The 12302-nt window shown below is 37.0% G+C and overlaps 1 protein-coding gene across 3 annotated transcripts in view; it reads left to right on the top strand.

The window, feature by feature from the left end:
* The window catches only part of Lrch (Leucine-rich-repeats and calponin homology domain protein), a 466257-nt gene that overhangs the window by 270370 nt on the left and 183585 nt on the right, over window positions 1–12302 (top strand). For all 3 annotated transcript variants that reach the window (XM_067151113.2, XM_067151112.2, XM_067151114.2), the window contains exons 2-4: window positions 720–864; window positions 1940–2172; window positions 10009–10145. In XM_067151113.2, the coding sequence (XP_067007214.2) occupies window positions 720–864; window positions 1940–2172; window positions 10009–10145 (515 nt within the window). The remainder of the gene's footprint in view (window positions 1–719; window positions 865–1939; window positions 2173–10008; window positions 10146–12302) is intronic.

Below are 12302 nucleotides of genomic sequence, written 5' to 3'. Positions count from 1 at the left end.
CCTATCCCATCGTCGCCATAAGACCTATCTGTGTCGGTGCGACGTAAAGCCCCTAGCAAAAAAAAAATTCTTTAGAACATAATAAACATGTGTTATCATCCTCGTTCTTTCTGTATGATTTATTTGTGTGTATTCCCATTAGCCACCATATTATTCCCCTCATTTCCTTTTCTGTTATATTATCTACATTTATCCCCATTCTCCCAATTACATTACAAAATTCTGCTAGTGACCTTTTATTTTTATACTGTGAAACTATTTCTTGCTTTTCAATGTCCTTCACTCTTCGGACTATTTTCTTTTACATATTCTTTGCTGCTCTAAGCAGTAGTACCCCATACCTACCGTTTCCAAAATATTCCTTACCCCGTCCACCCAGTATCCTTGGTTCTGATATTTAATTTAGTGTCGGTAGGCTATTTGTAACATTTCGCCTCCTGCTCCCAGCTTCAGTCTTAACCAACACTTAATTATCTTTTTAACATATGTCATTAAATAATAATTTGCCTTTTATATTGTAATGTTGCTTTGCTTTCAGTGCAGTGAAATATGACATTAACTGTTACATGCCATTGAAAACCATGTAAATTACTCGATTGTTGACTAAAGCTCTTTTCAGGGCGTCTGTATATTTGAAGGAGTAAGTGTGTTCAGTCTTATAACATACTGGATATTTTACTTTTGATTTGTAATGGTGTTCAACTTTTTGTATGTTCTAGATTTATCAAAGAATCGATTCATAGAGCTACCAGTTGAAGTAACAGAGTTCTGCTCCCTAGAGAGGCTCGAGCTCTACCACAACACAATTCGCTCTATACCTGACACAGTCGTCTATCTGCAATCACTGCTATACCTTGACCTCAGGTGAGTGTTCAATATCCTCTAGAGCAATAAAAACTTCTTGAATGAAATAACTGACTCCAGGGCTTTATTTGCCATTAAAATTAGTTTAAAGGAAATTGGAGTAAAAAAAAAAAAGTAATTTCTAAATACATACCTATTGCAAAATAGTAAATAATGTGAAAGTGTTTGCAAATTTACAGTATCTATCTGGTAAGTCTTCAGCCTGAAGGCTGGCTGGACACTCAAATTAGCACAACCAAAGGTGATTTGTTAATAAGGAAACTGCAAAAACCAGTGGTAGCTGTTGTAGCACTGTGAATAGCACCTTGCATCACATTCAGACACACTAGTCATGCTCTCTGAATGTCATTACTCACCATCACTCATATCTCTGCAGTTCCACACTATCACAGCCATAAATGAGACTGAGACATTGGTGGAAGCTACATTTTGCTCTAGCCTGTGCCAAGAGACAGTTGGAAAGATATAGAAGACGCAGGTTTACAAATATTGAATATTTTGGTCTTTCAGCTTAATGAGAAGATAATGGTGGTGTTTAATCTCCTTGAAGAATATGAAAACAGCATGAGAGGTGAAGTCAAACATTGAACATATGTTCACAGGGTTTTTTTTTTTTTTAACTGTCATGAATGGTGGTGTACATCATTAATCCCTGGCTGAAGGAATCATTTTTGGCAACAATGATAATAACTGCTTAGAACTTAATTTACTTCTGTTTAATTTTTACCTTGTTATTTCCATCCATGAGTTTGTATCAATAGGCTGCTTGCCTAATTCAATGAAAATTTCATAACTTGTTAACAACTGAGCTTATATTTCATTCAGAATTATATCCATTGTGTCAAATCATTTAGGATAAGACAGGGTTGAGAAATCAGTACAATTTCATGTGATCATAAAAAAAATGCATGTTCTATGTTTTTTTTTAAAATATAACAAATCTTATTGTGCCTAAAATATCAGGAATGTAAATAAGTCCATGCTTGCAGCAATGCATATTTTATCAGTTGATGCATTTCCTTAAAACATAGACTCAGGCATACTGGAGGTAACTGGTTTCTATGTGTAATTACAGCCGTAACCAACTGAGTGTGCTGCCTAGTTCACTGTGTCAGCTCCCTGTAGAGGTTCTACTAGTCTCCAATAACAGGCTGTCATCCCTTCCCGAAGAGATGGGACGCATGAAGACCCTGGCTGAGCTGGATGTGAGCTGTAACGAAATAACTTACTTACCACGCCAAATCGGAGAGCTTCCAGCACTGAAATCCCTCAACTTGCGCCGCAACCTACTCACAGAGCTGCCCATAGGTATTTATTTCTTCCTTGAATTTAGCATCTTCCCCCTCTTGTTTTGTGGTGACAACTGGTGAATATAAGTGCTCTTACTTGTAAATTTTATGACTACTATATAACAATATGCAAACAAGAACCAATTGCATGTTGAGTCTTTGATTTTCTTCCAGGATGTTATTCTTTCCTGTTGAAAGAGTTTCGTTATCTCTATAGCTTCCTGGTAGATATGAGTATGATACTGGCAGGTGATAGCCAGAACCGTGGTTTCCTCAAGTTTCATTTCATGATCAAGGAAAGAGAATGAGTGCTCCCTACTGCAGATTTTTCTGTAACAAGGAACGAAAGAGAGTGTGTTCCACTACTGTAATTTTTCTGGATTAAAAAAAAGAGAGAGAGCATTTTCTGCTGCTCCAGATTTTTCCTTGACCATGAAATAAAATTTGTGGAAACCATAATTCTGGCTGGCACTTACCAGTAGACTTGTATCTACCAGGAAGCTGTGGAGGTAATGAAACTTGAAAACTGTTTTAATAAGAAAGAAGAGAGCTTCCAGAACAGCAGAGTTTGGCGACTGTTGCTCACTGTCAGATGTCAAAAGAATGAACACACTGGGTCATAATTGCTCAGGTCCTAGGTACACCAATCTGGGAGAGAGGCAAGGTGACTCTGGTGCAGGGCCATCTACAGTTAAAGCAGGAAGGTACGCTTGGCAACGCTGTGCCTATCTGTCAAGCAGAGGCAGAGAGAAAAGAGGGCGTGTCCGACTTTGAATGACTTCACCCATATCCACTACATTTAGACCAACACGGTGATTATGTCTTCGTAAAACGATACCAAGAAACACGTACATCAGTAAATTCATTCACGGAAGTTAGAAATACAGATTTTACGTGAATAAAAACAAAGCACTTTAAGAACAGTACTCACAAGCTCACGATACCAAGAAACACGTACATCAGTAAATTCATTCACGGAAGTTAGAAATACAGATTTTACGTGAATAAAAACAAAGCACTTTAAGAACAGTACTCACAAGCTCAATATTGTGGAGCTTTGACAGCTTCCTCAGCATAATGTTTTTATCCTCATTGCTGACATAACTCTTGTTCTTCATCTGCTTTCTGTAATTACTTAACACAGCATTGGAAAATGTTGACAATAAACAATCGATCATACCATTATTGTCACACTCACAATGACCACATTCAAACCAGAACTGTTGATTTTTCATCTCTTCCTAAAGCAGCTCTGGATAGAGAGAAGAGAAATTATTTCTGATTTTCTCAGTCCAGGTAGTCTCTCTTCTATTGTTCATATACGAGCAAGGTAAATATTCCTGTCCTGTTACACAGACACACACAACACAATCTGATGGCACTACTTTTACAATTTGCTTTACGTCGCACCGACACAGATAGGTCTTACGGCGACGATGGGACAGGAATGGGCTAGGAGCGGGAAGGAAGCGGCCGTGGCCTTAATTAAGGTAGAGCCCCAGCATTTGCCTGGTGTGAAAATGGGAAACCACGGAAAACCATCCTCAGGGCTGCCGACAGTGAGGTTCGAACCCACTATCTCTCGAATACTGGATACTGGCCGCACTTAAGCAACTGCAGCTATCAAGCTCAGTGATGGCACTATTAACACCCCTCTCTGAAGTTCTTCCAAATAGGGGTCATCTGTTTCATTACTCTGCAGGAGACCTAAACATGTGTCACAGCTTATCCTTCTGGATATTCTTCTTACTGCATACCCAGAAATGCATATTACCCTTGAAATCTCAAAATACCCACCAAAAAATGTACACGATAAGTGAGTCTAACTTGTTTATTACTTCTGTATTGGGCCCGATATCACTTACCCCTAGTGTAGTGACATTGTAGTTACAACCGCTAAGCTGTCGGTACTGACCAAACCTTCTTTCTAAGTTATCACTTTGAAACCTCCCTAATAATAAATAATTTGCTTTCACAGTTTCAAACAAACATTTTTTAGTAACTCTTCTTCCTTTTAGTGTAGTCAAATAGTTCCCTTAAAAATACAGAGTTATTACAAATGACTGGAGCAATTTCATAAATTCACTGTAGCTCCATGAATTGACATATGGTCACAAAACTCAACAGTCATGTAGAGAAACTTGAAAAGTTTTGGTCTGCTGAAGTCGCACTTCAGATTTCTGCCACGAGAGCGCAGCAGCAGTGAGCAGTGCCACTGCCTTCGTGATGTACACATACAGGCCGTACAGTAGCGAGCGCGGGAAAGCAATCAGCTGATCGTTAGGGTGGAAGTTTAACATGTGAGTTAGTTGAGTTCCATGTGAATTCTTCGCTGTTTTATTGAAATGATTAGCGTTGGCCGCATGTTTACTCAGAAATATATAAGACTGAGTAGTCATCGACTGCGTTATTAACTGAAAAGTCCTTAATTAGTGAAGAAAACAGTGTGAGCGTGTATTCTGTGAGGCTATAGGTTAAGAAGATCGCTCTGCAGTCTCAATTTTGTAGTTTATTTGTGTAATGTTATATCCATAGTATAAAATTAATTGAGTTACCGGTAGTGCATTCAGGATTTTATTACAGTATCAACCGCGGTGTGTATATAATTGAATTAAGGTTATCAGTGAGAGAAATCACCATGCCTAAGAGTTGCTGTGTACCTGGCTGCAAAGCCAATTATAAACGAGGAGAGTACACTCCAGTATTTGTGTTTCCTTCTGATGAAGAAAGAGTTAGGTTATGGAAGATGGCTATTCCTAGGGAAAATTTAATAGATAGTCAGCACACAGTTGTGCGTATCAACCTCTTTCCTGAAGACCAAATCGTGAGGAGAAATAAGAGTCTCGTATAGATGGTGAGTTAAAATTTTTTATTATGTCATAAAGATGGGTAACATTAAGTATATGTTTATGTAAGCAGACTTACGGCTTGTTTGAATTTGGTGTATTTGAAAATTCAAATACAATTTATGCGCTTTAGAAATGTATTGTGGAATAAAACTGCTGAGATTTTTCCTGTCAAGCTTCATATCATAGGCAGTGGTACAGGGTTATTCCATGAAAATTAAACATTAAAATAATTTTATAGGCATATTTGCTGTTTAAAAATATACATTTTTTAACAATAACTTAATTTCACAACAGTAACTGTTTTATATTGTTGGAGGTTAACTTACTCGTAACCTCTCTTGTGGTGCAGAAATAATTTACATTTGTAGTATATTGTATTGGTAATTGGTTGCATATTTTCTATCAGTGTGTATGATGTGAATGTTCCACTTGATTGGAAAATGGATAGAAATCACAAGAATATGTCTCAAAGTGTTAGTCTGAACTCACGGAAACGGACGGATATACGTGAGAAATAGAACGTTATGGGGAAGGATATGCATTGTATGTCAGAATTAACAAATATTTATGAATATTTTTGGTTTTATAAGGTGTTAAGAGTTTCTTAAGTAATTTAAACGAGCGAGTTATTCATGCGGAGCGGATGCTTATCACCTTCAAGTCCCACCCAAAGCGTAACTTCATCAGAGCTACATTAAGAAATAAGAATTTCATGTTGTCCCGTATTGAAGTGAGTTCAATATTAAGGTAAAAGAAGGTATATAATGGTTCTACCTTTCAATACTTACGTAAATTTTGGTAGTACATTGCCGATCTACTCTTCAAGAACTTGCTCCGTACTTCAAGTACATATTTGATCCACGACTTTTACATAATTTTTGGATCTGTCAACACGCAGTGCTAATTTCTAAAATTATACAGTGCCTCATAAACTCAACTGAACTCTTCAAGAACTTACTCTGTACTTTTAAATACATGTTTGACGTATTTGATCTACGACTTCATTATATTTGGATTTATTGATACACAGTGCTAATCTATCTCTAAAATTATGCATTGCCTCATAAACTGCAACTGAACTCTTCAAGTACTTACTCCGTACTACATTTAAGCGTGTATTTGATTCTTCTTCACACACAGTGCTCTCTAACATATATGTCTTACTAACGTATTTGATCTATGACTGCTTCATAGACACGCATAACTGATACTTAAAATTATAGAGTGCCTCATAAACTACAACTAAAAATACGTATTTAGACTTCTACATAACTTTAAAATCTCAATGCACCGTGCTCCCGTATGTGTTATAGTGCTCCATAAACTGCATCTGACAGCATCATCTAAACTTCATTTTTACCTGTGTATCTTATTTGTGTTTTTTGGCTATATTTCAACACACAGTGCTTCTCCTTAAAGATGTTAGTGCTTCACTAGCAGAAACCAAACAGAATTATTTAAACTTCGCATTTTATTTTACTATGCATTGTTTTACACTTATTTTGTAATTGGCTGAAGATGACCATGAATACTGGTCGAAACCAGTACCAATTTTAATTAAATAGGAATGTAAAATTACATTTCTTATTTTAATAGTATTGAAATGTGGAACCTTCTTTTAACTTAATATCAGAGCTACAGCACGGCCTGGTCATCACAAAGGCAGTGGCAGTGCGCAGCGAGACAAGATGGCGACAGGAGCCGAGAAAGCGTTTGTTGTGCTTGAAATGCACTCACATCAGTCTGTCATAACAGTGCAACGACACTTGACGAAGTACCACAAAGATCCACCAACTGCTAACTCCATTCGGCGATAGCATGTGCAGTTTAAAGCTTCAGGATGCCTCTGTAATGGGAAATCAATGTGTCAGCCTGCAGTGAATGAAGAAACAATTGATCACATGCGGGCAAGTTTCACGCGTAGCCCACAGAAGTCAACGGAGAGAGGAAGCAGAGAGCTGAACATACCACAGCAGACCCTTTGGAAAATCTTATGGAAACGACTAATGCAGAAGCCTTACCACTTACAATTGCTACAAGCCCTGACTCCTTGAATTTTCGGTGCGGTTGCAACAGTGTATGGAAGAGGATAAGTTTAGTACGAAACTTGTCTTCAGTGATGAAGCAACATTTTTTGTTAATGGTGCAGTGAACAGACACAGTGTGTGAATCTGAGGGGTAGAGAATTCTCACACTATAGTGGAGCATATTCAAAATTCACCTACAGTTAATGTGTTTTGTGCAGTCTCTCGGTTTAAAGTGTATGGCCCCTTTTTCTTCTGCGAAAAATCTGTTACGGGACACTTGTATCTGGACATGCTGGAAAATTGGCTCATGCCACAACTGGAGGACAGCGCGGACTTCATCTTCCGAAAGGATGGTCCTCCACCCCACTTCCATGGTGATGTTCAACAATTCTTAAAGAGGAGATTGTCAAACTGATGGATCGGTCGTGGTGGAGCTAATGTTCAGCAATTCATGTCATGGCCTCCACGCTCTCCTGACCTAACCCCATGCAATTTCTTTGTGTGGGGTTACGTGAAAGACTCGGTGTTTACACCTCCTGTCCCAACAAACCTGCCAGAACTGCGAGCTCGCATCAACCACGCTTTTGAATCCATTGATAGGGACATGCTGCGCCGAGTGTGGGACGAACTTGATTATAGGCTTAATGTCTGCAGAATCACTGAAGGGGTACATATCGAACATTTGTAAATGTCAAGAAAACCTTTTTGAGTTTTTCTCTGTGTGTGCAAAGCCTTGAGACAATATGTCAAATAATAAAGTTATTGCAGAACTTCGGAATCACTCAACTCATTTGGAATAACCCTGTATAATGTAGGACAAAGAGTCTGTGCTTTCACTGCTTACCTCAAGAAACTCTATGAGCTTGTCAAGCATTTTTAATACATTTCTTTGTACAAATTCAACAATTAAACAACTAGGAGTGGCTCCTGTATAATTTAATAAATATTCCTTTAGTTGGGACCACTTCGATATTTCACCATCAGCTAAACTTGTCATTTCTTTTACTGATATAGAGAGACATACATATCCTGGTGAATTTTGAGTTGGAATGCTTGGAATACACCAGCATAGTCTAATATCCTGTAAGAGTATCAAAGCTTGTCAGTTGACATCGGCCATGAAAGCCTGCACCAGTGTACTGTTTCATGTTGTTTTAATATCCTTTAAACTGTACACCAAGTGTTCTATTAAAAAACAAAGTTTAGACAATAGTATAATATCGAGAAAAAGCGCAGTTATGATCAAGTACAAAATATTCTATATTCTGACCAAACATCAGCCATCACAGTAAATAGTTTGATTTTAGAGATTCTAATGCTGTTTTGATGAATTACAGTATATAACTCTAGAAAACTCACCTCAGTCTAGCAAGTGTTTAAAGTTAGTGGTGACGCTAGGGTTAGAGGAAAAGCTGAATGTGGGATTATGTGTTCAGAAATTGTTGAAATAGTCTATTTGTTTTCTAGGGAGGGTGGTGCTGGTAAAAACAATACCAGAAGCTCTGTACACTTAATAAAAATTGAACTGTGTGTATACTCCATCTATGATGAGAATCGTAAGGAAATTTGCAAGGTAGATTTATTGCTTAAGAAATTGTTGAAAATTGCTTCTTCAAATGACAAGCACTTGTGAAATATACATTTCAATCTAAAGTCTAATCCATTATTCGTTTGTAATAACATAATAAATATTTCATGCTGCTATATTATTACCGGTATTTATTAGTTAATGCATCTCTGGTCTCTTCTCTCATTCATCAAATGGCTGTGGTGTTTTATTTTAGTGCTATATGGCAAAGAAATTGTTCCTGATTTGCCCTGTGGAAATCTGGCAAGTATTTCTTATTTATCATCTGGAAATCTGGCAACTGTACTCCTGCTATAATTTATAAGTTTATATTGTTATGATTATGAAGATGTGATTACATGTTTACCTTGTCTTATTATTTGAATCTTGAATTGGTGAAACCAAATGAGTCAAATTTTATGATTTTCTGTTTTTCAATGAATTTTATACCTGAGTCTATAGCCAATCATCCAGAGTTGAAATAAAATAAGTCATGATACAAAGTATGATATAAGTTAAACAAATTTCCTGAGAGAGATCACTGAACGTATCTGCCGTGTGAACATGATTTTGGAACATTGGAAAGAAAAATGAAGATTCATGACCAAATTTACATCTCTGTTCAAAATATGGAACTATCAGCTAACAGCAGAAAGTTTGTGGCAGTGAAATTTATTAATGGTCATGGAATAATAAATTTTTCATGTTCAGTACTTTTGCATACTACAGTTTGAAAGAAACAGGCTACCTTGAAAATAGAAATGTGCTAACACTTTCATACATTGATGGATTGGTTAAAAATACCTTGCATCTAAGAAAGGAACTTGCAGCAATCATTCCAGATTTGATGGATAATACCCCAGTAGCTCAGTCATTTATCAGAGTGCCTATTTCATGAAATAAATCAATAGAAGATATCAAAATAATAATTGAATATGTGCCATCTGAAGGAAAATTATTTTATAAAAGTACCACACTCTTTTGGCCAGTGATAGACTAAATTTGTTTCCATACAGTACTCATTTTATACAGTATCATTATAAAATAATTTATTATGCCTTTTCTATGTTCAATATGAAAAAGAAAAGGCACATTAAAAATATTCTTAATTTTGTTATTGCTGTTGTTGAAAACAAATGTCAAAAATATTAGATATTATTTAAAATCAAAATGCTATGCTGTATATAAATTATTTCTGCTTTCATATAATATATATATATATATTATATTATATGAAATCATGTTATCTCAACTAAAAGAAATGCATTTTCATAGTGTAGTAATAAAATGGAGATACTCTGGTTTTTTCTCTTTGCTGCTACAATATACAAGTGCACAATATACTTATTTGATTTCACCAGTTGGCAGTTTGATTATTGGCTGTGTATTTACGTGTTATGTTTTTTCCTTAGAAGTGACAGAGCTGCATCTGGAGAGGCTTGTTGTCAGTAATAACAGGATCTCCAAGTTGCCCGTTGAGCTGCGCCTCATGGTCAGTCTTGTGGAACTTGACCTTACCAACAACCCACTCACATCCCCTCCTTCCTATGTGAGTATAATACTACAGTTTGAATAAAGCCTAGGTATACAGACTATTCAAAACATTCTGGGACTGTTGTTTTTAAAAATCAAATTTTACAGGTAGACAAAACAATATTTTTCAGATCTGTTTACTTGCTTATCTTACATGTGCCTTGCCCCATTCATGACCTGCTGAAAAGGTCAAAGAAGCACCTCTTTTGTAATTGTGTTCAGGGATATTGTATTTCTATTTTGAATTATGACGCTCTCACTAATGAATAAAGATGCTATGTCAGGGACTATGTGTATTATACTTAATACATGCAATGCATACAAATAAACTGGAAGTTTACATTGAAATAACATTGGATGTTTCTAGCAAATTAAGATACAAGAAAAATTAAAATTTACAGTAAGTTATGAATTAGTCTTAGCGTGAAATGACACATTTGGCACTTTTTCTAGAATATCGCTAGCAGATGCACAATTTTCTTGTGCTCTTGTAACGAAGGTTGAGAAGGCATCCACAGCAATATTGTGCTGCATTGTGTGAAGAGCTGTTGCTTCTCCACTGTATTCCTCCTCCTCTTCCTCTTCCTCCTCCTCTTCCTCTTCCTCCTCCTCCTGACAACAATTTAGTCTTGGAAAAACTAATTTTCATATTATACTCATTGCACCTATTTTCAAGTTCCAAGATATCAGACTGCAGACTTTTGGTACAATCTGCCCTTAAGACCAAGTCGTCGGCAAAAGGCCAAACTGCTTGCTATGTTTTCACCTAACTGAATGCTTCCCTGCCACTTAATACCTTTTGGTAGATGATCCATGTAAATTATGAACAACAAAGGTGAAAGATTATTATAGCCTTGTCTAAGCCCTGTGTACCTTGAGCCAAGAAATCATTCTACCATCAATTCTACTACAGCCCAATTGTTAACACATACCTTTGATTGATTTTAATAATCTGACCTTAATCCCATAGTCCACGATATGGTGAACATCTCAGTACTCTGTCATATGCCTTCTCTAGATCTACAAAACGTAAACATAACTGTCTATTCCTCTTGTAGCATTTTTCAAATACCTGGCGTATACGTACTGGAAATCTGATCCTAACAGTTCCTATGTGGTCTGAGACAGCACTGGTTTTCATCCAACTTATTCTCAATCACTGATCACATCCTACCTTCTAAGATGCCAGTGGACTCCTTGCCTGATACTGTATGTTGATCAGTGAAATACCTCAATAGTTGTTGCAATCCTTCCTGTTCCCTTGCTTATAGATAGGTGCAATTACTGCTTTCGTCCAGTCAGAAAGTATCTTATTAACATTCCATGCTGATCTTATTACTCTTCAAGCCATTTCATCCCTGCCCTCCCACTATATTTCAACATTTCAGGTCTGCTGCTTAATGACAGTGGAGTTTACTTACCATCCTTTCCACTTCCTAAAGTGTAATTTCACAAACATCATTGTCCTCCTTTCCTTTTACGCAAAGATGATTTTCAAAATGTTCCTTCCACTTCTCCAATGATTCCCTGGGATCTATTATGAGTTCACCTGATTTACCCAAAATACTATTCATTTCCTTTTTCCCCTCCCTTTCTAAGATTCTTTATTACTGTCCAGAAAGGTTTCCCTGCTGTTTGACCTAGCCTTTTCAGGTTATTACTGAAATCTTCCCTCGACTTCTTCTTGTTGGATTCAACCACTATTTCTTTCACTCTGCTTCTTTCATCTGTGTACAGTTCCCTGTCAACATCAGTCCTTGTTTGGAGCCATTCCTGATAAATCTTCTTTTTACATTTACAAGCTGCTCTCACTTCATCATTCCACCAAGATGTTCACTTTTTCCCATCTTTACACACAGTTTTTGTAGGCTTTCTCTTGCTGTTTCTACTATAGCATCCCTGTATGCCAACCATTCTCGTTCTTTATCATGGGTGCTGTGTTTCGTGGATATCCAGAACCTCATCTACAAGTGTGAGAATGTTCACTTGTCCACTGTTGCTATCATCACTGCACAATCAACGCAGCACGTCCATATTGTGGGGCAATTCTCTAAAAGCACCATCCCATCACTCATAAAACCAAACCAGCTCAGTTAGTTGTAGGAAGCTCAAGTGCAACTCTGTAGCATGGTGTTCTCTTGCTCTACCGAGCTCTATAGCTGCAGTCGCTTAA

Source organism: Anabrus simplex, chromosome 7 (assembly GCF_040414725.1).
Source record: "Anabrus simplex isolate iqAnaSimp1 chromosome 7, ASM4041472v1, whole genome shotgun sequence".
Lineage (NCBI taxonomy): Eukaryota > Metazoa > Arthropoda > Insecta > Orthoptera > Tettigoniidae > Anabrus > Anabrus simplex.
Note: the sequence above shows the minus strand (reverse complement) of the source record. Positions and strands in the feature narration are given on the sequence as shown.